The 27,455-nt window shown below is 45.8% G+C and overlaps 1 protein-coding gene across 1 annotated transcript; it reads right to left on the bottom strand.

The window, feature by feature from the left end:
* LOC127190570 (quinone oxidoreductase-like protein 2) lies at nucleotides 1-27,455 on the bottom strand. The gene is made up of 9 exons (XM_051147645.1): nucleotides 27,145-27,455; nucleotides 24,186-24,282; nucleotides 22,163-22,221; nucleotides 21,610-21,675; nucleotides 20,754-20,863; nucleotides 19,217-19,298; nucleotides 14,861-15,042; nucleotides 12,021-12,249; nucleotides 1-263 (listed from the first exon to the last, which is right to left on the bottom strand). Exons 1-9 carry the CDS (start codon nucleotides 27,367-27,369, stop codon nucleotides 195-197), a joined length of 1,119 nt encoding a protein of 372 aa, XP_051003602.1. The 5' UTR covers nucleotides 27,370-27,455; the 3' UTR covers nucleotides 1-194.

Here is a 27,455-nt window from a genome sequence, read left to right as displayed (position 1 = left end):
GAATTACTAATAGTTCCTTTTGTTCCCAGAAGGAGTCGAGTTTGGGCAAGAGCCTCTGTGATGACACTGATGATGGGCAACAAGAAAGCAGAACCACAGGGAGTAACCCCAAGATGTGGCCCCTGGGTCAATAAGGCCCAGCCCTTTGGGATGCAGGAAGGAGACGAGGTTTGGGAATCCGCCCAGGTGAGGCGTCACTTGAGGGACAGGAGCACCTTGCCCGTGGATTTGCGCTGCATCACATGAAGGAAAGCATCGTTGATCTAAAAGAAATCCAAAATGGAATGAGTCAGGCTTATGCGTACTTCAGCAAGTATCTGTCAAATGGTCAATTATTAAAATATTACTATTAAAATATTATTATTGAAATATTACTATTGAAGTAGTAAACTGCATCTCTATGAACCGTACATAACTATACAATGCTAACAAGGTCACCACAAATGCAACAAACACAATAATACTTAAGAATAACCAATCCACAGGCTGTCAAAGCTGATGATTTTCAATGTTGCCAGACAAAAAAGTGCCAATAGGCAGAAAGTACCCAGGCCAGTCTTTATTCTACTGGGAGAACTATTTTTTTTACCAACTTTTGAAAGAATGATACCCCTGGAAGAAGAATTAATTATTTAAATTTTTTTTGTCATTTAAAAAAAAGTATACCAGTTCCTCTGTACCTAAAATTACAACATATCATAAATCCTTTTTCAGAAGTTTAAGGTTATAAGGCAAATTATAAAGCAGCCATAGTGTGAGATTGGCAGAAAAACAGAAAAGTAGATTGATGGAATGGAAAAGGGGGCCCCAAAACAGGACTACATGCATGGTCAAAGGGTCTTTTGCAGGAGTGAAAGCAGCTCACTGAAGAAAGCAGAGAGCTGTCAGCAAAGAGTCCCGGTAAACTGGAGAACCACACTTTAAAAAAAAAAAAAAAAAAGGCAAGGCAGGCATTCACAAAAAATACCTCAGACCAGTTCATAAATTTAAGTGTAAGATACAAAATTATCCAAAAGAAGAACACTGAAAAAAATCTAGTTCCCTTCGGGTTTCACAGTGAACTTTTGGATAGAGAATTAAAAGCACAACCAGGAGGGAATGACCAGCAAACAAGTTCATTAATATTCAGAATGGCGCAACAGGTAAGGTGCTAAGTACACAACAGGTAAGGTGCTAACTATGCAAGCTTGGTGAACCGACTCCACAAAGTTGTCTTTTGGCCTCCACATGTTGGCTGTGACACATGCACCCACACATACACATAATTGTTTTCAGTTAAAATATTTGGGACTGCAAAGATAAAGTGTTTGCCACAGAAGCACGTAGACCTGACTTCGACCCCCCAGACCCACATGAAGAATCTAGCATGCACTTGTGATCCCAGGCCAGGAGGCAGAGACAGCAAGGTCCCCGGGGTTCACTGGCAGTCACTCTTAGCCACATCACTGAGCTCCAGGTCCAATGAGAGACTCTGTCTCAAAAGCCAAGGTAAAGAGCGAGTCAGGAAGTCATCTGGCGTCCACCTTTTATCTCCACATACACATACATATGTGTACATGCACCTACCTATGCACATGCACGTACACACGAAAAAAGAAAAATGTAAATGTCCACTCTGAAGAAGACATTGTTAGACACATAAAAAGACAAGGCCTATGTGGCCTTGTATAAAACCATTACAAAACACATACCTAACAAAAGGAACAGATGGTAGAGATAGATGGTGATGATGACTGATAGATAGATAGATAGATAGATAGATTAGATGTAAAGAAAGAGAATGTTTAAAACCCAATAATAAGGAAACACACAGCTCAAAACATGAGCAAAAAATCTGGACATCATACCAAAGAAGCACACAGATATCAAATAAGTGCATACAAAGACACTCAGTAGACAGAGATTAAAAAGAAAACCAATAGCCAGACCCACTGTACAACACACATGAATATTCATAGCAATCTCATTCACAACTGGGAAAACCTGGGAGCAACCAGTGCCCGTCAATAGGCAGTTGTGTAAGCAACCTGGGAGACAGAGGCAGGGAGGAGAATCTCTGAGTTCAAGGCCAGTCTCATCTATGGAGTGAGTTCCAAGACAGCCAGGGCTACATAGAGAGATAGAAAGATCCTACCTAAGAAAAAAAGAAGAAAAAGAAAGAAAGAAGAACTATCAAGCCACAGAAAAGCCTTAAGTAAATACTGCTAATAAAACGAGAACAGCCAGAAGATGACCAACCACATGACATTCTGAAAAGGCCAAACCTAGAGAGATACCATGAAGGTCAGTGGTTGCCAACGACACAGGATAAGGGGCTGACTATGAAGATGTGGAGGCCAGAGGATTGTTTAAGGAAGCTATTCTGTAGCCTACGTAACAGCATTTACATAATACTGAGCACTTACAAAACCCACAGAGCTGTGCCATGCCACACTCCTCATTGTGACTAACACCCTCATATGCAGGAGTTGGCTCATTGGTTGTGACAAACACACAACAGCAGTGCAAGGAGCTGAGTAAGAGAGGGAACTTGTGGCTGTGGAAGAGGGAGGATGAACGCTCTGTACTTCCTCTTGAATTTTCCTATGTACTTAAACTCACTTTTAAAATAATCTATAGATAATGATAAATGCAAAGGATAAAATTAAAAAGCAAAGAGTGGAATGAACAAAACCATCACTATTTACAGACAGTATAATAATCTACGTGGGAAAATGAATCAAATCAACCAAAATAAGAAAGGCCATCACACCCATGGAATAAGAGATGAGCTTATAAAAGCTGCTAACTGGGTCTATAGCAGAAATACCAATGGGAAAGTGCAGCAGAAGTGAACTACTGTTCTCAAAAAACAAAAATAGTAACATCTGTGAAAAATGGAAAGAATATTCATAAGATCCTATGGAAAACACTTTAAACTCTACTCAAAGACATGAAAGATCTAAGCAAATAACTACACAGCCCTACTTACAGATACGACAACTTCGCACATATGAAAAGCAAGGACAAGGGTGTAAGGTTACTTTTCTATACACTAAAACATGATTCCGTGCTACACACATAAGAGCTATATGGTGCTAGCATACGAGCATTATATTTGAACCATGAAAAGAGAAAGCGGGGAGCAGATCCGTGTGTTCTGAAACTTGATGAATATAGCACCCTGAATCATAGGGAGATAAACAGTAGTTAGGTGAATACTCATAGAAATTCACATTGTTTATACCTATGAAGCTGTTTATTGCCGTACTTATTATGGTGTCACCATAAACTTCAAGGTTTATGGTGAGTAAGTTTGAAAACCATGGTGGATGCACACCATGCACCACTGCCCAGTTCTGGGAAACAACAGAGTAAACACAGAAACAGCAGCACCAGGGGCTTAAGGCAGCGTGGTGTCGGACCATAAGACGCAGATCTAGATCAAGAGCATACACCAGTTATGTAACTTAAAGAGAACACACAAGTGTGCTTTACAGGGTAATACAAACCTACAGAAATGCATCAAACATGCTGTAGACATGCGCTTGGAAGAAAGGGAAGAGTGAGGACAGACAGCGGGGAACGAGAGCAAATGGTATAAGAAAAGGTAAACATTTATAAGTATACAGATCTAACAGCAAAAATCCAACAATGAACGCCTGCTTTGAAAAGGATTTGCTGGTTAAACAGCCCTTTCTATTTGAGATTCTCAAAAAAAAAAAAAAAAAAAAAAGACACAGGCAAAAATAAATAACTAAAAATAAGTAGAGAAATCACTCAATCATGTCACTCTCCATGCAGCATGAAATCTCTGCACCTTAGGAGACCTTTCCACAGTGCAGACAGGCTCACTGGGAGGAGGTGGAGGAAGTCCAAGACAGATGTTAGGAGGAGCACTCATCCCCCGTTGCGAGCTCCAGGTGACTCACAGCCGCATGGCTCGCCCTGTCAGGTAAGAGACACTCATTACTCAGGACTTGTCAGGGCCTCACAATCGAGAGCAGTTGAGAAAATAAGTATTATTGGAGATAGTGCTGAAGACGCCCCTGCAAGTGAACGTTAACATAAAAAGAAAGCTGTGGTTTCAAAAATGCTAAGTCCTGCTTTGAACCATTTTGCATATAACCCCTTTGTAAAAAACGAATCCCATATTTACCTGGCTTGCTACAGAGATAAGACTGTATGGAAAACTTAATCTTATTTATCTGCCTGTTTTTCAGATGTCTCATCTGGTTTCCATGTCCAGGCCCCACTTCTGTTTTGATTGCAATTGCTTCTAAGGGTAACTCGACCCTGTGTGCTTGTACCTGGTGGTTCCCACCCAGCGCTGAGAAACAGAGAAGCGGTGGAGTCTGGGGCCCAGAGTTAAGGGAGGGAGATAAAGTTCTGGATGAGAGCCTGTGAGGCAAAACGCAAAGCTTCCAACCTATCTATTGAGAACTGCTACAGAGGTGCGAGGACACGGCCCTGCATCCTACAGGCTGTCAGACAGGGAGCCACAACCTATCGAAGCCGAGAAGCAAGCTGTCCCCAGAACACTGGTTCTCTGCCTTGGGGGCAGGGGGGGAAGATCGGAGAATGAAGCTGTAATTAAGTGTCTGGAGACTGGAGAGGCACGCAACCTGAAATTTGAGGAAGGAAGAAATAATGCTTTTGTTTTAAGGTGAAGGTTCTGCTTTTGGAATTTTTAATTAGCTCATCAAGTAGGACTTATCAGAGTACTTACAGTTCCCCAAATACATCGTGCTGATTCATGCCTCCCATTAGAGCTTGGCTCTTCCCCTATCAGCAATCTCCTGAGGGCTTTCCAGCTGAAAAATAAACTCAAGGGCAAGACTAAGTCTTACATCTTTATGGACTGTCATAGAGAATGTTCTCAGTGAGTGATGACGAAAACAAAGTCATGAATAAATGAGTGAATGTACCTGAGGCCGAGTGGGGTTTTCTATTAAAAAGTGAAACGTTTTGGCTAATGGCACTGCTGAATGACATTATGATACAAACTGATCTGAACCCTCTTTTGAAAGTCAACCAACGAGCTGGGCTCAGTAGTGCACGCCTGTAATCCTAGCACTAGGGGAGCAGAGGCAGGCCGACCTCTTTGAGTTTGAGGACAGCCTGATGTTCAGAGCAAGTTCCAAGACAGTCAGGACTACACAGAGGGAACCTGCCTGTCTCAAAAAGAAAAGAAAAGTCAACTGAGGATGGAGAGACAGCTCAGGGGAAGGGTGCTTTCCTAGCATGTGAGAAGTCCCAGGGTCAAGTCCCATGGTATCATAAAAAGAAAGTCAGTCATTACATTCATCAGAAAAGAGACGCAGACCGCATATAAACTCACAAAAAGATTCTCAAGATCACTGATCATTAGGAGAATACAATCCATACTCACAAACAGGTAACTTTATTCGTCTATTACTAAAGTGGCTAAAATTAAACAACTGATAATATTAAGTGCAGACACAAAACAATTGTGACTCTCGGGCATTGGTGGCAGGGCGTGTAAAATGGCTTGGCCCCTCAGGAGAACATGAGAAGGCCGGATTAAAAGGCCAAAGCAGTATTAGGAAATAGGAAGAAGCAAAATCCCAAAATGTTAAAGCAGACAGCTCAACTTCTAGCCCACAAAATCTGCCAGAACACGGGGTGCCAGTCCAGAATGCCCTGCTCATGGGGAAACCATGTGCCATGGGCTTCGACAGGAACAGCATAATGTCTTCAGAAATCCTGGCATGTAATGGCTGGAGCAGAGTGGTTTCTGAACAACGGAAGCAAAGAGAAAGAGCTTCTGGTGTAGTCAACCAGTTCCTTACCTACAGGCATCAGTAGTTGCTCTTTTAGAATTATGTTTAGGTTCCCTGTAAACAGACCTTGTAGAAACAATTGAAATCAAATTCTAGCCTTATGTCATTCTCACTTGACGATGTTATTTAAGTGCCATTGGAGGTGAGGGGAAATAATAAAGTCAGTTAAGAATCTGTATAAACTTTTAACATTAAGTATAGACTTAGCATACATCCTTCAGATCTCAATCCTGATACTGTGGCTTCTCTTCAGATCGTAGAAATCTTTTACCTTTTACAAACATCCAGCCTAAAATAATAAAGCCATATTTCTACCAGAATGTACAGGAATATTAGTCAAACCTGAAAATGGTGGTGTGCCTATTAACTGGCAACTGAATAAACAGCTGTGCTATGTCCAGTCAATGAAATATCACTCTGCTTCTTTACAATAAAGTCTCCATTTAAAAAGAAAAAGAACTTCCACTCCAAAGCACAAGGGGATGAACTACTGATACATTCAGTAGTCTGGACAAACCTCCTAAGAATTATACAAAGTGAAAGAATCCAAAACCATGGGCTTAGAGAGACGGCTCAGCAGTTAAGAGCACTGGCTGTTCTTCCAGATGACCTGGGTTCAATTCTCAGGACCCACATAGCATCCCACAACATGACTGTAGTTACAGGGGACCTGATGCCTTCTTCTGGCCTCTGTGGGCACCAGGCATGTGTGATGCACAGACATACATGCAGTTAAAACACCCAAACACATAAAAATACATAAATTTAAACTTTAAGTAAATATATAAGTAAACAAAAAATAATCCAACATCAAAAGGTCATGGACCACACAGCCATTTATCTGATAGTCTAGAAAAGGCTAAATTATAGGGGAGGGGAGGAAACAGACGAGTGATTGCTAGAGGGTATGGGGTAGGAAAGGAGGACGGATTACAAAGGGACACACGGAAGTCTTCTAAGATGATAAAAGCAGATTATATCTTGACTGTCGTGGGGTGGCTACATAATTGTTCATCAGACTCAAAGAACTGTCTGGGTACAGGCAACATGCACCTGCAATCTCAGCTGCTAGGGAGACTGTGGCAGGAGAGTCTCTTCAACTGAGGAGTTCAAAGTCAGACTGGGCGATACAGAAAGCTAGCCCAGTTCCTTAGGAATAAAGCCTAGTTAAGGCACTTATCTCCATCACACCGTCCCCTCGAGACTCAGCGATCTATGGAGACAAGGAAGCAGAAAGACTGTAAGAGCTAGAGGTGATGACTTCAAGGAAGCAGTGTCTTCCAGACACAGCAGGGCAGGTGCACATATGAACTCACGGAAATGGTGAGAGCGTGCACAAGACTCTGAGCAAGCTTAAGGCAGAGTCAGTTTCAGAATGAAGGAGGGAAGGTCAGCATGAAGTCCCACCTCTAACCGAGAAGCTACTGGCATTGTATTGCTTCTGGGAAAAGGAAAGTCAGTTTTCTTCTGTGGAGTGACACCTGCAGAGTGACAGCAAGTCAGTTTTCTTCTGTGGAGTGACACCTGCGGAGTGACCGCACTACAGGGCAAGCCCCACTTCCAAGAGCAGTCAGCCAGCACAAACTGGATTTGATGGGCTTTAGGGGGGCAAGGAATAGCGAATATGAATGACTATAAAGTTGGGTAGATGGGAAGGTGGGGAAAGATCTGGGAGGAGCCGAAAAGGGGATGAATATGATCAAAATACATTTATAAAATTCTCAAAGAATAAAAACATTACTTATAAAAAAAAAAAAAAAGAAAGAAAGTGATCTTTCTGTGGCACCTTCTAGGCAGTCAACCATGTCAAGATAAAGCTAAACATCTCTTTCCCAGCCACCAGCTGTCAGAAACTCCTCACTGAAATGGATGATGAACACAAACTTCATACTTTCTATGAAAAGCACAGCCACGGATGTACCTACTGATGCTCTGGGTGAAGAGCAAAGGGAAAGAAATCAGTGGTGGGAATGACAAACAAGATTTTCCCATAAAGCACCATGTCTCGACCCACTGCACAGTGTGCTGTTGAGTAAGGGCATTCTTGTTAGAGACCAAGGAGAACTGGAGAGAAGAAGAACATGTCTGTTCAGGGATGCATTGTGGATGCTAAGCTGAGTGTTCTCAACTTGGTAAAAGAGAGGGGGGTGGGGGATTAAGATTCCTGGACTGACAGAAAGTACTGTGCCTCATGGTTGGGGCCCCAAAGAGCCAGCCAACTCCAAAAGCTTTTCAATCCCTCCTTTAAAGAACATGATCCACCAGTATGCTGTCAGAAAGCCCTTAAACTAAGAAGGTAAGAAGCCCAGGACCAAAGCCCCCAGTACTCAGCATCTTGTCACTCCACATGTCCTGCAACATAAGTGCTCGAAAGAAACAACACAGCAAGAAAAACAAGGAGGAGGCTGCAGAATGTGCTAAACTTTTGGCCAAGAGAATGAGAGAAGCCAAAGAAAAATGTCAGGAACAGATTGCCAGGAGACGTAGGCTGTCTTCACTGAGAGCTTCTACTTATAAGTCTGAGTCCAGTCAAAAATAAATCTTTAAGGGTAACAAATAAATGATCAGAGCTACACACACACACACACACACACACACACCCTAATGCTTCATTGAGGATTGCAATACCCAGGGCAGCAAGGGTACTGGGAAAGGGAAACCCAATCAAAGGAAGATGCAAAGTGCATGAGGGTGTGTTCCAGATCCTCAACTGGTTGCAGCTTCAGAGGTACACAGACCCGCCTGCTCATATGGGACCTCTCCGGAGAAGCCATGTAAAACAGTCAGTGGGACGAAAAATAAAGCAATTTACCCGCTGACTTCCATTCCTCAAAGCTTGCCCTTCATGGTACACCCTACATCTCTCACTGCATTACCAAGCCTCGTGCTGTTCCTGGGGGAAACGGAAGCTCCTATGACTCCATTAGCTCAAGTGTCTGCTCCACAGCTGTAGCAGCTGGGAAGAGTACTGTGGAGGCCTTGGCTGTAAGATCTGCCTAGCTCCAGGGAACAAGAGACTCTGGTGTGGAAGGATCCACCTCCTGGAATAGCCGCCAAGGCTGTATGACTGCAGACCCCCTGTAAAAGCATCCCAGGAAAGTGTGACAAGCAGCCAAGTGGCCGGGGGCTGGGGTGGGGTCAAAGGGCATATTAGAGGTAGAGATAGCAGAGATGAGAATCTCCACAAACTGGGTCTGGTCAGTGGAACGATTACCATAGTGTCTGAAGCTTTGTTTTTTTTTAAGGAATATTCCGCCTGCACAGGGGAACCCTGAAGCAAACAATTTCTAGTCATTAATTCTACTCATGTGACGACCTCATCGGACCATTAGATGAGGAACAGTCGCAGACCTGTGAGACATAAGTGCAGTGTTAGGTCAGGATGTGTGCATCCAGCTTCATAAAGAAAACATCAACTGCTATCCTCGGAACAGATCATAGACCAATATGTAATCCACCCAGCACAGCACAGATCTCAACTGACAGTAAGCAGTTACGTTCCAAGCTTAAATTCAAAACCCAAAGACTATGGCTCTAACCCTGCCCTCCGTGTGTATTATCTTACTTAATTCTCACAATTGCCCCACTGTAAATGAGGACAGGACAAAAGCTGTCTAATTTACTCACAGCCAGAATCTGGACTCTGGGGCTCTGAGCTCAGGAAGTCATTCAACAAATACACGAGTGACGGCAGCTGGAGGCTATAGCCGGAGAGGTAGGGAGAGCGCACAGCCCTGCCTACATGAGTCTGTGCTCTCTGGGAAAGGCGAACGTAAACAGGAATTACAAGGAAAGAGAGGAACAGGGTGCCACTGAGGTACAGGTTCCAGCCCACTGAAAGAGCAACAGTGCAAAGTTTATTATCGTAGGAATGTAAACTATCAAGGGCCCGTCCGTAAAAGCACCAAGCATTCAGACACTGCATAGGTTTTAGAAGTTCAGCAATCGTTTCCTAATCCCACCAGATTTTGACAAACAACTAATGTTTAAATCAAAAATAAGGTTCAGTAAAATCAATTACATATTCACTTAGCCTCTTGGTTTTTAAACAAAGAAATGTACAATGTGTCCCTGCTTAAGTAAACACAAGAGCCCTGGTGGTTTTAATTACAAGATAGTTCTTTTGTGTAGATATTTCTATGACAGTTAGTCATACATTCCTCAGACTATAGTATACACTATGTTCTGGCTGTGGTGGCACACATCTTTAATAATCCCAGCACTCATGAGATGGCAGAAGTAGGCAGATTTCTCTGAGTTCCAAGCCAGCCAATAAGAGCTACAGAGTGAGACCCTGTCTTTAAAAAAAAAAAAAAAAGAAAGAAAAGAATACAGTCTATACCAACTCACTTCTTGGTTCATTTAGAGAGAATGTGTCATGGTTATAAGCAGAAAGATTCTGGTGTCCGACCAGCTATGCCTACACATCGTCTCTGCACAGCACACCACTGGGCAGCTTCCTCGGCTTCTAAGTCCAAGTTCTTCACCAGTAAAAAGAGATTAAACAGTGGTAGAACAACAAGAGTTTCTCAGAATGTTAAATGAATTCATACATACAAAGCGCTTGGCCTCCGGTGTCTCTCTAAAGTGTCTGCCTGGTCGCAGACACAGAAAGAGAAGAAACAGCAAATGTGTGGTGTGTGGATGGGCTTGGTGTTAGGGAGCCTGGCTCGGAAGGCCACAGCGAACACCCAGGTCCGCAGAGGGGCAGTGCCAGGCATTCCTAAGAAAGGGCCCTTCCTGGGAGGCAGAAAGGCAAATGGAGGCTGACAGACAGTAATTAGAGCTAATTTGTGTTTGGGAGGGAAGAACAGCAATGTGGACAATTAGAGTGATTCTTTTTCCATGCCTCAGCAACCCTGGAAACACATTACTGGAGAGGGGAGACCTACAACTACCACTTGCTTCTCTCATCAGTCTCTTCTTCTACCAAGTGGTTCTGCGTTTGGGTGGCAGAAAGCCAAAGCCAGAAAGGGACCCTGAAGTTACCCACACTGGTGGCCTTCAAGCCTTTAGGCCACAAAGTCCTGTTCTTAAAAGAAGAGCATGAATGAAAAAAGTGAAAGCATGCAACCACTTAGGCTTCTGAAGAAATGTGGTCCCAGAGGCCAGCAGCTGTGGTCTCTACCTCCCACCACATCCTCACTATGACTCCTGAAACAGCATCTAAGAGCCACAGATTGACAGCCTTCTGCTTGATTCTGCAGTAGACGCTGAAGGTCAGGAAGCAGGGGTGGGGGGCGTGGGGGTTAGCGTAGGGGATATGGAGGTGGGGAGCTGGGGGCTGGGGGGAGTGGTAGGGGGTCTGCTCCATGCACTACCGGCAAAGAGGGCTAGCGCCGAAAACAACCAGTTCTCTAACTGCCAGTCAGAGCCTCTCTCAACCGTTTGCTACTTTCCTGACTCACACACCAAAAAGATAAAGGACACAAACCGCGTCCAGAGAGTGTGCCTAGTCACAGGAGCAGAACACAGGCAGGAGGGTGGTGATCCTCTGCTAATCCACAACTCAACAGGACATGGCCTTCATCACTGACTAGAGCTACCAAACAGGTTTGGTTTGTTTTTGTCTTTGTTTTTTTTTTTAAACATTAAAACAAATTAAGGAAAAAAAAAAATCCTGCGAAAGGCAGGCATCGCAGGAAATGCCTAGCAAACTCACATTCACAGCCAGGCTGCTGTGAATGCACATAGTTCTGCTGGGGAGGAAGTTTAAGTCACACAAATGAGACTGCAGAGAATGAAAACAGCTAGAGAGTAACCAACGAGTTAAGTGCAGTGACGAACGAATGGATTAGTGTCTTCTGATGCCCAGCGTGACTTATGTGCTGGTCACAATACACGGCTCAGATCATCTGGCTATACTTTGAGGCATCCATATTTGAAAACCAAAGGTCAGGTCAAGTGGGACTCTGTGTTGCAACGTTCAAGGTCCAAATCAACACATGTAAATTATTTTCTAAAGCTCTGTAACTTTCCTCCATTTGAGTCACCAGTGATAAACAAAGCCCTCAAAATCCTGCATCTATGTTGAAAGCCAGGAGATGGGCAGGAATCTGGACACCCTGAAGCCTGTGACACTCCACTAGTTCCTATGGACATCCCAGCACTCAGGAGAGCATTTTTACCTTTTCAGTCCATAAAAGGACCGGTTATGGTACTCAGAGATAAGGCTGCCAGATTTGACGGGTTATTTCCCAGCCTTATCTGCCGCGCATTCCTTACGCGTTGTCTCACCTTCTCCAGTTTGAAGACTGCCCCGGTGTGTGGGTGGATCAGCCCTTGCTGGCAGTACTGCAGGGCGGAGGCCATGCTCTCGGAAAACCTGGCGAAGTCCTGGTGTTGGTAGCGACCCCAGAACAGGCCCATGGCGGAGATGTTCTTCAGGAGCAAAAGGTTGCTGGGCAGGGATGCGATGTTTCCTCCAGCGAATCCCAGCACCACAATCCTGCCCTCCCACGCCAGGCTGAGGGCAAGGAGGAGGGGGGAAAGGTTAAGAAGCTTTGGACAGGGCTGGGCAGATGGCTCAGTCTATAAAGTGCTTATAGAACAAGCATGAGAACAAACCTGTGTTCTGAACCCCAGAACTCACATAAAAAGCCAGGCATGGTGGTGTGCACCCACAGTCCCAGCACTGGGGGTCCTGAGACAGGCAGATGCCAGGGGTCCCTGGACAGCCAGACTAAGATGGTAACCTCTGCGTTTGGTGGGAGACCCTGTTCCAAAAAATCAGGTGGAGAGGAATAGAAAAAGAGACCTACACTGGGTGTAGTGGTGTATGCCTGTAATCCCCCTACTCAGGGAGGCAGAAGCAGGTGGATCTCTGTGAGTTCGAGAGGCCAGCCTGGTCTACAAAGTGAGTCCAGGACGGTCAACGCTACACAGAGAAAAGTTGTCTTGAAAAAAAGAAAGGAAAGAAGGAAGGAAGACAGGCAGGCAGGCAGACAGACAGACAGACAGACAAGACAAGACAGAAAAAGAGACCTAACACCAACCTCTGGCCTCCGTATAAGCATACATGGGCAGGTACACTGCCCTGAACATGTGCATGCACACACACACACACACACACACACACACACACACACACACACATACCGCACACAGAGAGAACAATGGACATGTATGCCCATCAAGACGGTTACTATTTTATAAAAAAGAGAAAAATAAAATAAAATACTTGTTAGCAAGGATATGGAAAAACTGAGATGTTCTACAAATAAGACTTATTTCAAAATGGGGGCTACTGTAATGGAAAATAGTATGACTTTTCCTCAAATTTTTAAAAAATACATTTGTCGGGTGGTAATGGCACATGTCACTAATCCCAGCACTTGGGAGGAAGAGGCAGGGTAGATGGCAGTGAGTTCGAGGCCAGCCTGGTCTACAAAGTGAGTCCAGGACAGCCAGCGCTACAAAGGGAAACCCTGTCTCGAAAAAATACAGTAATAATAATAATAATTATTATTTTTTAAATACATTCAGTAATTCTATTCCTGGGTATATTTAAGAGAGCTGAAAGCAGGATACTGAGAGTCTCTGTGTACACCTATATCCATGACAGCACCATTCCCAAAACAGCCAAGAGGTATAAACAAGCCAAGTATCCTCAACAGATGAAAGGATAAAGTGTGACACACACACACACACACACACACACACACACACACGGAATAGTATTCAGCCTCTGCAAGGAAGGAAATCCTGTCACATGCTGTCACACAGGTGACCTTCGGGACAGTGGACTTTAGAATCGAGGCTGTCTCTTCAACTGTAGAAGGATGATGGGTCTCAACCAATGTCACTCTGGGGATTGTATTTCAAGACAAGTTGGCTTGAAGATTTTGAACTTAGGCAGCAGGAGTAAGACAGATGATGAAATGAGGAGTGAATTTAAACAAAGACACATTAGGATTCCTTAAGGCATGGTATGCCTTTAGAGAGTTCTCAATAATCTACGAAAATTCCCAGCTTTTCTGCGCCCACTGTGAACAGTACCACAGCGCATGCTGCATGTGAGCTCTAAACACCAGCTTTGCACAGGGCTCTGATAGAGGTGATGCGCATGATTGTCTGGCTCAGGGTTTTTTGGAGGTTGCTGTTGTTGATGTTGTTGTTGCTGTTTTTCCGGATGGCACAAGAGGAGTAGGTGCACTTGGTCCCTGCACTCCTCCTCTGCTTCTTCGCCAAGCACAGGACTAGCACCATGAGTGACACCGGTGGCCATGTGCCTGTCCCCCAGCTCAGGGGATCCCTCCTGGATCTTTTCCAGGGCTAAGTGGGGGTCCTCCTGTGGGCAGGCTGCTTGTGCTGCTCTGGTTTTCCTACTTCAAACTGAGATCAACTACAAAGCATGGATGTGAAAAATGAAACCAGGCCAGGTGAGGGACGTGCACACGCCCGTAATCGGGAGGCAGGGGGATCAAGAGTTTAAGGCCAGCCTTGGCTACAGAGTGAGTTTCAGGACAGCACAGCAAATACCCTGTCTTAAGATAACCAGGAGGAGAGGGAAGTGGGAAGGAGAAAAGACAGGTGGGAGCACTGCTCTCACAGCCCACTGGGAAACCAGTAAGATAGAACAGTCCCACCGAGTCTCCAGTGGCACAGTCAGTCAAGCAGAAGAAGTCCACAGCTAGCTGCTGCAGGACCTGCGCCATCAGAAGAGCCCAGCGCATAATCAGTGGGGAATGGGGAACTGCAACCACAGCAATCCCAGCATCTGAACAATGATCTCCCCAGGACCCCGCACCTCCATGTATTTAAAGTAGCCTAGTGGGAGGCCAGAGAGCTGGATTTAACACATGGATAATTTCTCAAGTCCTTGGCATTGCCAACCAGAGAGTCTGCAGTCATTTTTTTTTTTTTTTGACTATTTTCCAGTTGAGTATTTTGTTTTTACTATATTTAAGCATTTCCTGATTTTCTCTGCTTCTGTTCCTTGTCACCCACCCACTCAGCTATTCTCGTTGATGCTGAGGCCTACAGGAGACGTGAGCAGCACAGGCAGAGTGAAAGCCAGCTGGGAGATGGAGATGCAGGAAGGTTCTGGGGAGCCCCGGACAGAGCAGCGCACGCACCTGCGGAGCGACTCCAGGAAGATGTCTCCTCCCACCATGTCAATGGCCACGTTCACCCCACCGCTGCCCACCAGCTTCCTCACTGCCTCCTTCAGGCTGCCCTGGCTGTAGTTCACGCTGGACTGTGCACCCCTCTGCATCGCCAGCTTGCACTTCTCGTCGCTTCCAGCCGCAGCTATGACCTGAATGAAAATACAAGGTTTCCGATGGTCCAGATCATGTTGTAGGAGGGGTCCATCCCACCAACCTAGACGCCAGCATTTCTCAAGGAGCTTCTCCCACCCAAGCATCAGCCTTGACCCCAACACTCACAGCACCCGCTGGCCTTTCCATGTACCATTAAGTTCTGAAGTGCACGGTTCGAGGAGCCCCACAGGGCTAGTTAGGAGATGGTTTAAAAGGCAATGAAAGTTTTCTCCAACTCCAAATGAAAACTACCATTTAGTGAGCACATGGTAAGAACACAAGCTGGACATCACACATGGAGTCAAGAGTGCAAGATGCGGTTTGGGTCAGGGAAGGAAAGAGGCTCCACAAACACAAACCAGATATATCCAGCCTAGATATCGAAGATCAGGAAAGCCTTCCCAGAGGATGAACATAATCCAGGGGAAATTCCTGAAGCCAAACCCTGGCCCTTCTACTCAGCAGCTGTGTCGCCTTAGGCACATACTTAGGAAGAACTACCACACTGTGCGACTGTTTCCCAGGCACTCTTCTAAATGCCTTAGGTAGAGCAATAATTCCTTTACTCATGATAGCTCAATAAAACACACACCATTAGCTGCCTGTTACCAACAGAGAAACTGAGGCAAGAGAAGTTAAGTAAATTGTGAAAAAAAAAAATCCCACACAGCTGAGACTCAAATCCAGGTAACTCACTTCTCCACATACTTAACCTCTGCACTGCTTGACAGTGTCTCTGTGTCTCAGCTACCTTATCAGTCCAAGAAAACAAAAAAACACCGTGCCGGGTGCAGTGGCGCATACCTTTAATCCCAGCACTCGGGAGCCAGAGGCAGCCGGATCATTGTGCGTTCAAGGCCAACCTGGTCTACAAAGTGAGTCCAGGACAGCCAAGGCTAACACAGAGAGACCCTGTCTCAAAACACCAAAAACAAACAAAAACCCCACAAAGAAAACAAAAGAAAGTACTTCTAAAGTTAAGTGGAATACTAAATACAAAGCTCCGGGGTGGGGGTTGGGATGGGGGGGAGTAGGTAAGTTACAGCTATTGCCAGACATGCAGTCCCTTATTCTATTTAAGCTTCAGAGGAACATCATGGGGATGACATAATAACTGCCACTCCATTACTGCAGAGGTACAGACTCAGAGAGATTAAGCAGTGTCACCCAAGTAGTAGGTGGCAGAACAGCCCTCCAAAGCCTTACTCCAAAGTGCATGACCTTTCTGCTCTGCTATCCTTGGGGAAACTCATGCCGAAGGCCCAAGACATACGACACAGATATATGTGGCAAGTCCAGGATCTGGAACGCCCCAAAGCTGCAAGCACTGAAGCGTTACCTAGAGGTGCCTTGTCAGAGTGAACACCCACGACGGAAGTCCAAGGTGACGCTCAGAACCTGCAACTCATGTAGCTTGAAGGCCATTTGGGTTTGACTGTTACTTGGGGGCCTTTTCTTGTCCTGTTAAGGCGGATGAGATAGTGCTACGCAGTGCAGGCTAGTCTCTACTTTTCCACCCTCCTTCCCCTGCCCTCTGATGCTGGGAATAACAGGGGTATCACATACCACCACCTCTGGATGCAACGAAGCTTATTTTCCTTTTTTTCTTTTTTTGTTTGTTGGTTTCTTATGGTGCTTACACATGACAACCAAATACTCTACCGCTGATCTGTGCCTGCTAAGCCACGCCTGTGTTTCTACTACAGCCTTTCTCACAAGCACGGAGGTGGAGCTATCTATCTTGACAGCACTCAAAAGATTTCCAGATTTCAGTACTGCAAAGTGTAGATGTTCGGGTGAGGGATATTCAACCTGCACTGCACAAGAAGAGTCTTGCCCAGAAGAACACACTGCGAAGCCGGTCGCAGTGGGGTGTGCCTACAAACCCATCTGTCTGCAAGGCTGGAGCGGGAGAATCAAGAGTCTGAAGCCAGCTGAGCACGGTGGCGCACACCGGTAATCCCAGCTCTTGGGGAGGCAGAGGCAGGTGGATCTCTGTGCGTTCAAGGGCAGCCTGATCTATGAAACAAGTCCAGGACAGCCAAGACAACACAGAGAAACCCTGTCTCAAAACAACAACAACAAAAAGAATCTGAAGCCAGCCTAGACAATGGAGTAAGACCCTGCCTCATTTTTATTGTCCCATTCCACTGACCATTTTCAACTATTGGTAAATTCATTTCAGCATTACTATGTATATGTGATGGTTAAATTCTCTTTGAGTTAGATATACTAACTTCTTTGTTATTGGGCATTAAATAAAATCTTTGGCATGTTAAAAGAAAATGTAGGGCTGGAGAGATGGCTCAGAGGTTAAGAGCACTGTCTGCTCTTCCAAAGGTCCTGAATTCAATTCCCAGCAACCACACGGTGGCTCACAACCATCTATAATGAGATCTGGTGCCTTCTTCTGGCATGCAGGCACACATGCAGGCAGAACACAGTATAAGTAATAAATAAGTAAATCTTTATAAAATAAAATAAAAAAGACTCAAATGCTCCCTTAAAACAGCACAGTTTACTGAAGGCTATTCCCACATAGGGCCATGGTGAGCCGAGACACCAGACTAGGGCTGGGCACCCGGTCCTGTGCACAGATCATCACCAGTGAGACCTACAGTGAGTCGCTTTCTCTCTTGGCGTGTCACTTTCTTGATGTGTGAAGTAGACAATAAACACTTAGAGGGCCCATCTCGCAGGGGTGGTATGAGGGTCGGGGTTAAGATGACCGCTTCAGAGGTGCCCTGGAAACAGCAGGCAATGCTGTGAAGAGGAGGTGTGAGCAGATGACCTGTGCCAAGCAGGGGGCACGGAAGCATTTTAAACTTTTATTTGTGTTTACTTATGCTTCAAAGACTTTTTGCTTCAAAAGAAGATATAGCTCAGATGAATTTTAGTATCTGGATTTAAGCAAATTTCCCTGTTTAATCTCTTAGAACTAAATAAATAGTATAATTTCATCTTCTGAGAAATGCTAAATAGACAGAGACTAATTATGATCTCTCTCCCCAAGGGAGCTCTTGGCCCTTCCTGATAACACGAAATGTGTTAATATTCCACAAGAAACTTCTTAGCCCCTGGGGTCATTGTCAGAACCCACATCTCTTTCCCCAAAGAAACTAAGGCGAGAAAGGAGAGATGTTGCCTAACGCCACTCCACACCCATCAGACTTCTACTTCTACAGGCTGTCTTTCCATCCCAGCCACGTGTGGCACAGGAACCTCGCACTCAGCATGGCCGAAACCGCTCTGTCCTCCTGTGCTCTCACTCTCGATAAATGCCAATTCCAAAAGTTAGCTTCGCTTCTTCCCACTCGTTGTCTAACAATAGCAAGCGGGACAGGACTTGTTGGAGACACGTACTGACACACCACATCTGACAGGCACAGTGCACACAGACCCTCAGTATTCCCAGCAGCTCTGTGGAAGCAGCATCTTACCGGTGAGGCAGCAGATGCCTTAAGCTGGAAGCAGAGCTGGGCTGTGACCCTCCCTCCAATACCTTTAAAGCCTTCCTCTGACTCATGACTCATAGGTTGCCCTCTGGTCTATGGCTTCCCCGCCCCCCCCCCCCCCCCGACTTCTGTGATCTCAATTGCCTTGATCCAGGTCTTATCATCTCTGGCCTATACAATGAGTCTGCCCTTCTGCCACCACCACCTGGGACTAGTCATGAGCCACGCAGACATTCTTCTTGCCTTTCTGAGGATTACAGTGCAGGAGAAGGGGAGAGATTGATCCGCAGTGGCCCAAATAAGGAGCAATCACACAGTGAGGTGTGCACTAAGAAACAGAAGCGTAGGGTGTTATCAGACCATATATAAGCAATAGGAAGAGGAGACTGACCTCACCTGAGGCTAGAGATACCTGGAAAGGTGACAGGAGTTGAAATCTAAATCAGAGGTAGACAGTTCAGAGCATTGCAGGTAGAGAAAAGAGCATCTGCAGAGCCCACGGTGGGAGGCAGTGCTTGCCAGGTTCCGGTATCTGAAGGGCCAAGCGGTGCACAGCTAGGTCTCTCTGTTCAGCAGGAAAGTAGGCAGATGGCAAGACCCTATTTAAGTACTGTATGTCCCCGGTGCCCTTCCCATGACACTCAATAAGTGGATTAGTCTATTTCACGCCTAAACACTGGAGTTAATTTTTTTTAATACTCTAACATGCAAATACCTTGGCCTGGAGAACATTTGTCGCCACATCTATCACTGCAAGGCCTGTGGCTCCGGCGGCTGCTGTCACTAAAACAGTTTCTCTGTGGCAAGGGAAGAGAACCATTACTGCAGAGACCTTCAAAGCTTGCCCAGTGGTAAGATTCCAGGGACAAGGAGGACAAGAGCATCTTACAGCTAGAACGGTAGAGCCCTTTCATTCAAATCTTCATGTAGCATCCACTCTCCAGCCTTGAGGGGCAGGATACGCATGACTTCCGGATCAGTGCTAACCTAGTCTGCTTCTGGAGACTTCGAAGAAAAGGGTCACTTGATCCCTCTAGACAGCCTCTTTCGCCCAGTAGCACCTGTCCCTCTGAGCAGCCATACCAACGCCTGCTTCAGAAATTTCGCCCTATGACCATTCTCATACTGAACACTGCCTGACTTGAGAATGTGGTGGTCATGGGGTAGCTGCGGCTCAGATGAAGCTACCAGTGGAGAGCAACTCTGAAGGCCAGTTCTCTGAACAGATGGAGAGCCAGTTTCCCAAGTAAAGGGAGGATTTCAGAATTTTTTTTCCCCCAGAACTTTTAAATGTAAAGTATCCATAGCCAGGAAGTGGTACCACACGCCTTTAGTCCCACCACTTGGGAGGCAGAGGCAGGTAGATCTCTGTGAGTTCAAGGCCAGTCTAGTCTACAGAGTGAGTTCCAAAACAGCTAGGACTACACAGAGAAACCCTGCCTCAAAAATAAATAAATAAATAAATAAATAAAATAGAATTTGGGACAACCAATCAAGCCTCACAGAAGTACATACCATAAGTATCTAGGAAGCCCATAGGAAGTTAGTTTAAATAAACCAACTTCCACCTGGAATGACAGTCCATGTCTGTGATCCCAGTGCTCAGAAGGCAGAGGGCAAAGCTCTTGAGTTTGAAGCTAACCCAGGCAATATAAGTTATAAGTTGTCCCAGACCAGCTTGGGCTACATGGTAAGACCCTGTGATAGATAGATAGATAGATAGATAGATAGATAGATAGATAGATACATACATACATACATACATACATACATAGATAGACACATAGATAGATAGATAGATAGATAGATAGATAGATAGATCGATAGATAGACAGATACCAAGTCTGTAAATGTAAAGTACTCCTATGAGTGATCCTAAATTGTACCATTCATTCCAAGGCAAAAAGAATGACCTGTACCCGTGTCCAATATTTAAAAAAAAAACAAAACTCTCTTTTGCCTTTCCTCAAGTTAACTTGAGCTGAAGTGAAGCTCAGGGAAAGACAAGAGATAAGAAGAAGGAGAGGAAGGGATCAGGGAACACTCTTGTTTGTCTGGGGTTTGGTTTTGGCTCATGTAGCCCAGACTGGCATCTGACTCACTGCGTAGCTGAAGACGGCCTTGGGATCCTCATCCTCCTGCCTCTTGTCCCAAATGCTAGGCACACAAGTGCACCGCCAGGATGGGCTTCCAGCATTTCTAATATCAGAAGAAGGTACCACTTAGCCCTCTGCCTCCTACATAGTCCTTACCCAGGCTGGATGCGGGCCCGATGAGCTGCAGCCAAAATAGCGGTGCCGTAAGATACAGGCAGGACGGCGGCATCCTGCAGAGAGACATTTTCTGGAACTCGCCACAGGGTCTATTCGAAGAAATAACAGCAATTGGTGGCAAACTTGGTGGTACCTGGTTACAGAGGCTGCTCGGCAAGCCTTATGATTTGATGAGGTGAATAATTTGCAATGGGAAGCTCATGTCTATTATCACCTATTAAGGAGTACAGGTCAAGACCAAGCAAGCCAAGGTAGGGTTTAGGACTTAGGTGTGTCAGACTTCAAACCCCTAAAGCTGGCATCAGCTCAAAAAGGAGCCAATTGATGAAGAATAGACTGCAGGTTACTATGCTGTCACAGGTGAACTGTGTCTTATATAAACTTGGATGGGATCCGTATAACATACCCCACTAGGGGGCACTATTCACATCCTGCTCACCCCATACAGGGCTGGCTGCCCTCGTGGGCTCTGTTCCATAAGCTTCATAGGAAAATAAGCCCATGATATCCAACTCCATGTGCAAAAACCAGTCTTTCAGCCATAACTCACTAAATATGGTCCAAATGAATGGCCAGCCAGTTGCTTGGGCACTGAAGAAAAAAAGAAAGAAGGGAGGAAAGAGAAAAAAAAAAAAAAAAAAAAAAAACTACACAAACTAAACTCTGTGCAAGTGCTATCACACCAACAGAGAAAGAAGTTTAGCATTTAAAAGGAAAAAAATACCTGTTTGGTTAAGAAACAAAATAAAATGAAATGAATACAAAAGGAGAATAGTGTGAGGAAGAGAGATGAAGAAAGCAGAAAGGACAAAGCAGAAGGACTGTCTGTGCGTACCTTCTGGTCGGTGATGCACTGCTCGGCCATAGCGCTAAGGCTGCTCACTCCAATCACTCGATCTCCCTGCAGGGAAAAGGCATAGGTTCAAAGGCACAGCCTTGCCTTCCAAAACACCTCTGACCCATAAGACACAGCTCGGCCTTGTATCTATTCAGAGTTCATTTCCAGTTTAAAAGCAGAACAGCAAGTCTCTCAATACTGCTCCCAGGCTATCAAGCCAATACGAGCACATTTTACACAAGGGAGCTGAGGAAGGAAACGGAATGACAGTTCCCGTGACCACTTGCTTTCACTTGAGATTCAAACTTAACAATCCTTTATCCTTTCAGTAACTGAAGACCAAGCATTGTCTTACAGTCACAATGGAGAGTTGAATGAGGCCAGAAACTTCCACCAAGTCCCCTCACCTCCTCATTCAAAATTCATTCTTTCTCTTCTGTCTTGGTCACATCCCAAGGGCCAGGCAGGAGAAACAAAGCCTTCTGGGCGTAAGTGAGATTAGCGCATCTTCTCACAGCTACACACACATTCTGGGCTTTTAGCCAATTACCTTTTTCACAGTGCTGACATCCACTCCTGTCTCCAAGACAGCCCCAGAAAACTCCATTCCTAGAACATGTAAAGATTTAGGTTACCAGCCCGGTGGCGGTGGTGCACGCCTTTAATCTCAGCACTTGGGAGGCAGACGCAGGTGAGTTTGAGGCCAGCCTGGACTACAGAGCTAGTTCCAGGTTGTGCAGGGCTACATAGCAAAAAAGCCTGTCTCAAAACAAAAACCAAAAACCACGGTTATTTTTGAAGTCCTACATCCTGGAAATGAAAAGGAAAAAAAAAAAATGGTTAACAGGCCACCTGGTCTGCTTTTGGGAGCTGTTACATTTTGAATGGCCATCATTTTAACTAAGAGTAAAAGGTGGTCCTCAAAACACAACATGATGAGTGTAAGCTTTCATGTTTACAACACAAACGGTATAGCTGTCCAACTCTTGACCTTGAAGTGTATGTAAAAGCACAGAGACTCGCTGGGACACAGGTACTTTTGAGCCTGGTCACTGGGCCAAGCACTCCTACACAACCCCAACTGCAATGATCACCAAGTTATATCCATCTGCGGCCATGTCTCCCTTGCTGAACTGTGAGGAGAGCCTCGAGGACACGACCTGTGTTTGTCTATTCAGACAGTGCTCAGCTTGACGGGATCAGTCAGTCATCTGCCCTTTCTTCGTCCAAGTCTGAAATCTATGAACGTCATAGCTATGTATTTCCTACTTCCCCTGCTGGGGAAATAACTTAATTGTGACATCTTCCTCTGGCCTATGCTTTCAGCAAATACAAACAGAAGGAAATGCTTCCTCGTTTTAAGACACAACCAAAAGCCCCACATGTAACAGCTATGTTGCAATCATGTAGTCACTGTAATCTATACATTTATCTATATAAAATATGCATGTGCTATAAACACATTAAACTCTACTTAGATTTCCTCAAATAAACTTCAAAAACAAAAATCAGTCATTGATCCATACATTAAAGATCTAACCGTAGCCAGGTGGTGGTAGTGCACACCTTTAATCCCAGGACTGGCAGAGGCGGATCTCTGAGTTCAAGGCCAGCCTGGTCTGCAGAGTGAGTCCAGAACAGCCAAGGCTGCTACAAACAGAAACCCTGTCTTGAAAAACCAAAAAACGTCTAAACAGCGCACAATAAAAATCAGACAGTGGGCTGCTAAGACATGTCTAAACTTTTTCCTTCCTCTTCTTCAGTGTGGACCTTCAGGTCTGCGCTGAGGAGGCTACAGGTTGTGGCTGCAAACATGTTGGAGATCCGTCAGTGAAAAAATAAAACCGAGGCAACACTAAGAAGGCAAAGGGATGACTAGGGTTAACAGAAAAGAATTCTGGCGAACACAACAATGTGTAAACGGTTGCCCATTTATTCATTTTAAAGCAGTTAGTGGATGTCCTAGTTAGCTTTGGCTGTCAACTTGACACAGCCCAGAGCTATCTGAGGGAGTCTCGATTAGGAGGTTGCTTCAGTCAGATTTGCCTGTGCTTGTGTCTGTGGGGCATTTTCTTGATTGCTAACTGCTGCAGAAGGGTCCAGCCCAATGGGAATGGTACCATCTCCAAGCAGACTGACCTAGGCAATCAATATAAGAGAGATAGCTGAGCACATGCATTCCTCCTCGCTTTCTGCTTCAGTTCCTGCTCTGACGTCCCTGTCACTCGGTGACAGACGTGTAAGCCAAATAAACCCTTCCCTCCCCAAGCTGATTTTGGTTAGAGTGACTTATCACAGCAACAGAAAGTCTAACTAGACCGCCTAGCGTCATCTATGAACCAGTACAGTGCTAAGCTGGGAGTACAGTATTGAGTACAATAGACCTGTGGGGACAGAGGGAGGGGCCTGAGGTAGTTACTCTAACAGTGGTGGTGACTTATGTAACAGAAACCTCACTGGTCAAGCCTGGCAGAGGGTGGGGAGTAATGTCTGAGAAGATGCTCGTGGCTCTGAAAACCCCTCAGGATCCCTCTTTGCCTGAAGTCGTCACTCGGTCGGTCCCCAGTACTCACCAGGTGTAAAGGGAAGAGGAGGCTTTTCCTGATACTGACCACGACAGACCAAAATATCAGCAAAGTTAATGCCACAGAAGTGAATATCAACTCTGACCTGCGAAGGAAACGCAGCACAACAAAGCAGAGCGGTGTACAGCCTGGAGACAATGTTCGTTCAATAATCATTCCTTCGGAAAGGGCTGCTGAATGGAGGCTAGCCATATGCTATACAATGAACAATGAGCCAGAGTAATGTCATAAGGCAACATGGACCAAGTTCTGCCTTTGTGGAACTAAAAGTGTAGTTGAGGAGGGCACCTGCTAAACAATAATGAAGCCAATGAAGCCGTATGTGGTTTTGTTGTTGGGTCAGACTCTCACCATGTAGCCCAGGCTGGCCTCAAACTTGAAATCTTCCCTCTTGGCCTCCCGGAATTATAAACCTGACCCACCATGCCTGGCTCATACGTATTAAATTATAACTCAACATAAAGTATTAAAGACGAGAGAAAGCACATAACTGAGGGTATATGACCCCTTGAAGAATGCCAAGAAAAACTAGAACAGTGACCCTTGCGCTAATAGAGCAGAAGTTAGTTACTCCAACTAGGAGGTGAAAGTTTGGCACAGATTAAAGCCCTGGCCTGTGCAAATGCCCTACACCCAGGACAAAAGAAAAGCCAGTGAGCCTGGAACAAGAGGGGAGAGTCAAGGGGGTGAGAGTGAGAGCACCACAGTACACCAAGGTATGAACTGAGACCCCGTGTCTTCACACTAGGATCCACAGACTGCCACTATGCAGCGGCGGGGCTAAGCACAGGCAACTCTAGTGAGAGTGAGAGCACCACAGTACACCAAGGTATGAACTCAGACCCACGCCTTCACACTAGGATCCACAGAATGCCACTACTCAGGGGCGGAACTAAGCACAGGCAACTCTGGTGAGAGTGAGCGCACCACAGTACACCAAGGTATGAACTGAGACCCGCGCCTTCACACTAGTGTCCACAGAATGCCACTACTTAGGGGGCGGAGCTAAGCACAGGCAACTCGGGTCTAAACTCGAGGAGCTGAAATCCAGGAGGACAGCCTAGATCCGTGTCTTCTATGCTCTTGGCAAAGCCATCAGTGAGGCAGAACTGCAACTATGTGGCCAGTAGTTGCTCTAGACCAGTGGTTCTCAACCTTCCTAACACTGCAACCCTTTAATACAGCTCCTCATGTTGTAGTGACCCCCCCCCAAGCCATAAAAGCATTTCATTGCTACTTCATAACCATCATCTTACTAGTGTTATGAATTATAACATAAATATCTGAAAGGCAGGGTATCTGATATGGGACCCTGTGAAAGGGTCAATCAACCCCCAAAGGGAACTAATACTCTAGACCTTTTGAGGAGAGAATGAGTCTCAAAAAGTGGTTGGTCCTGGGCCATCCCAGGCATCATCACCATCATCATCATCACCACCATCTAGAAATTTGTTAGAAATTCACACTTGACCAGGTGTGGAGGCATGTGCCTCTAATGACAGCACTGAGAAGACAAGAGATAGGCAGAACTCTGAGTTACAGGCCAGCCAGGAATACATAGTGAGACTCTGTCTTAAAAGAAAAAAAAAAGTAAGAAATTCAAACTTTCAGGCCACACCCAGTGCTGAGTCATGCACTGGAAGACAAGGGTAGGCAGTCTGTCTGAGCAGGCCCAGATGACTGTGGTGCTCATTCAAGAACACATACCAACAAGGGTTGGGATCCCAAAAGATGTCAGTTGGAATACTAAATCAACGATATATACCTGCTTAAGTTTAGTATAGAGGTGGCAGGTTGGTTAGAAGCCATGCTTTTTATCTACAAAAAGCCTTCATTTCTCAATTTGTTAAGCATGTGTCCCATGCCAAGGCCCATTCCAAACTGCAGGGATTTAGTGGCGAATAAAGATAACGTAAATGCAGCCCTCATGAGGTAACCCCTTGCAGTACAAATAGCACCCTCAGCCTCCGGAAATTGGAGCAGTTAAGTGGCAGCGCCCACATATCCTCAAGCCACTCCATCTTGATTTAAGAACAACTCAGCCAAGAGTGGTGAGGCAGTTCTGCACTCCAGAAGCTGATGCAAGGAGATCATAAGTTCAAGACCACCCTCGATTACATGGTGTCTTGAAGAAACAAACAAACAAACAAAAAAGAAATAAAATAAAGCAGTGATTTCCCAGAAACGAGTGACTCGAGATGAGCTCCAGACACGTGAATCTGGAGAAGCAGCAGAGGCTGCCATCACACACTCTTTCAGTAATCCGTTTTAGCCACAGGCTCCGTTTTGGTGACCTCGAGGGCTCTGGCTGCATTTCTGTCTCTCATCAGTGATCCCTAACGTGAAGACACTCTGGCTACTCCACCCTCTTTCACATTCTTATTCTGCCCTACACATTTGTCACATACTGTCACCAGAGTGATCAACAGGCAAAAAGCCAAGGTGACTTTCATATTTCCAGACAGGAGTCACAACAGAAAAATAATCCAATTCCAAATTACTGCAGGACATCAGAGGGGCCCAGACACGTCTTCTTTCGAGATAAGATTGGGACAGGGGGCAAGGATTTGGGGGAGAGGGTCCGGCAGATACTGAGACTGAAGGGGGGTTGGGGCGCTAAGCAAAGGATAAGGGTCCTTTTATCTGCATTGTTATGTAAAGCTGTGTGTAAATCAGATGCAGTTTCTAAGGCAACCACTCTGGAGCTACCTAATGAGGCCTATACATGAATTTTGAGGGCCGGCTTCCTTGACACATCTGGCCTTTCTGTGAACCCTGAGAGGGCTTGACCTTCCAGGCCGGAGTAGGTGAGCGCCAGCCTCCCGGCAGCTCCCTAGGCTTGGCAACTAGGATCTTGACTGTAGGAGGAAGCCAAGGAATGCATGGCTGAGAAAGGCAGTTTCGATCCATACGTGGAGGCATCCCAGGGGCAGGCCTGTCACCCTACCTCCTGTGGCCCGACAGGGCGGGGAACCACCTCTTCAATGGCCAGGGGCTGCTTCAACTCCTTGCAGAGGGCGGCGCGGTAATGCCGGCATTGGCCCTGCCCGGCTAGCCTGCTAGGAAGAAAAAAGGGCCCGTGCTGGAGGTGGGGGGATCTCAGGGAAGAGTGGGGCTTGCACCTGCAGAGCCATGCCGGAGGGAGGCACCGTACACACAGCCGAGCCGCCATGGCCAGCAGAAAGTCGCGAGGGGCGTGGCCAGCGGGTGGCAGGAAGAGCCCGCGGGGAGAGCGGAAAGGCGTCGGAGGACGCGCCC

This window comes from Acomys russatus, chromosome 6 (genome assembly GCF_903995435.1).
Source record: "Acomys russatus chromosome 6, mAcoRus1.1, whole genome shotgun sequence".
In the NCBI taxonomy this organism is placed as follows: Eukaryota; Metazoa; Chordata; class Mammalia; order Rodentia; family Muridae; genus Acomys; species Acomys russatus.
The sequence above is the reverse complement of the archived record's forward strand: the minus strand, read 5'-3'. Positions and strand labels throughout refer to the sequence as shown.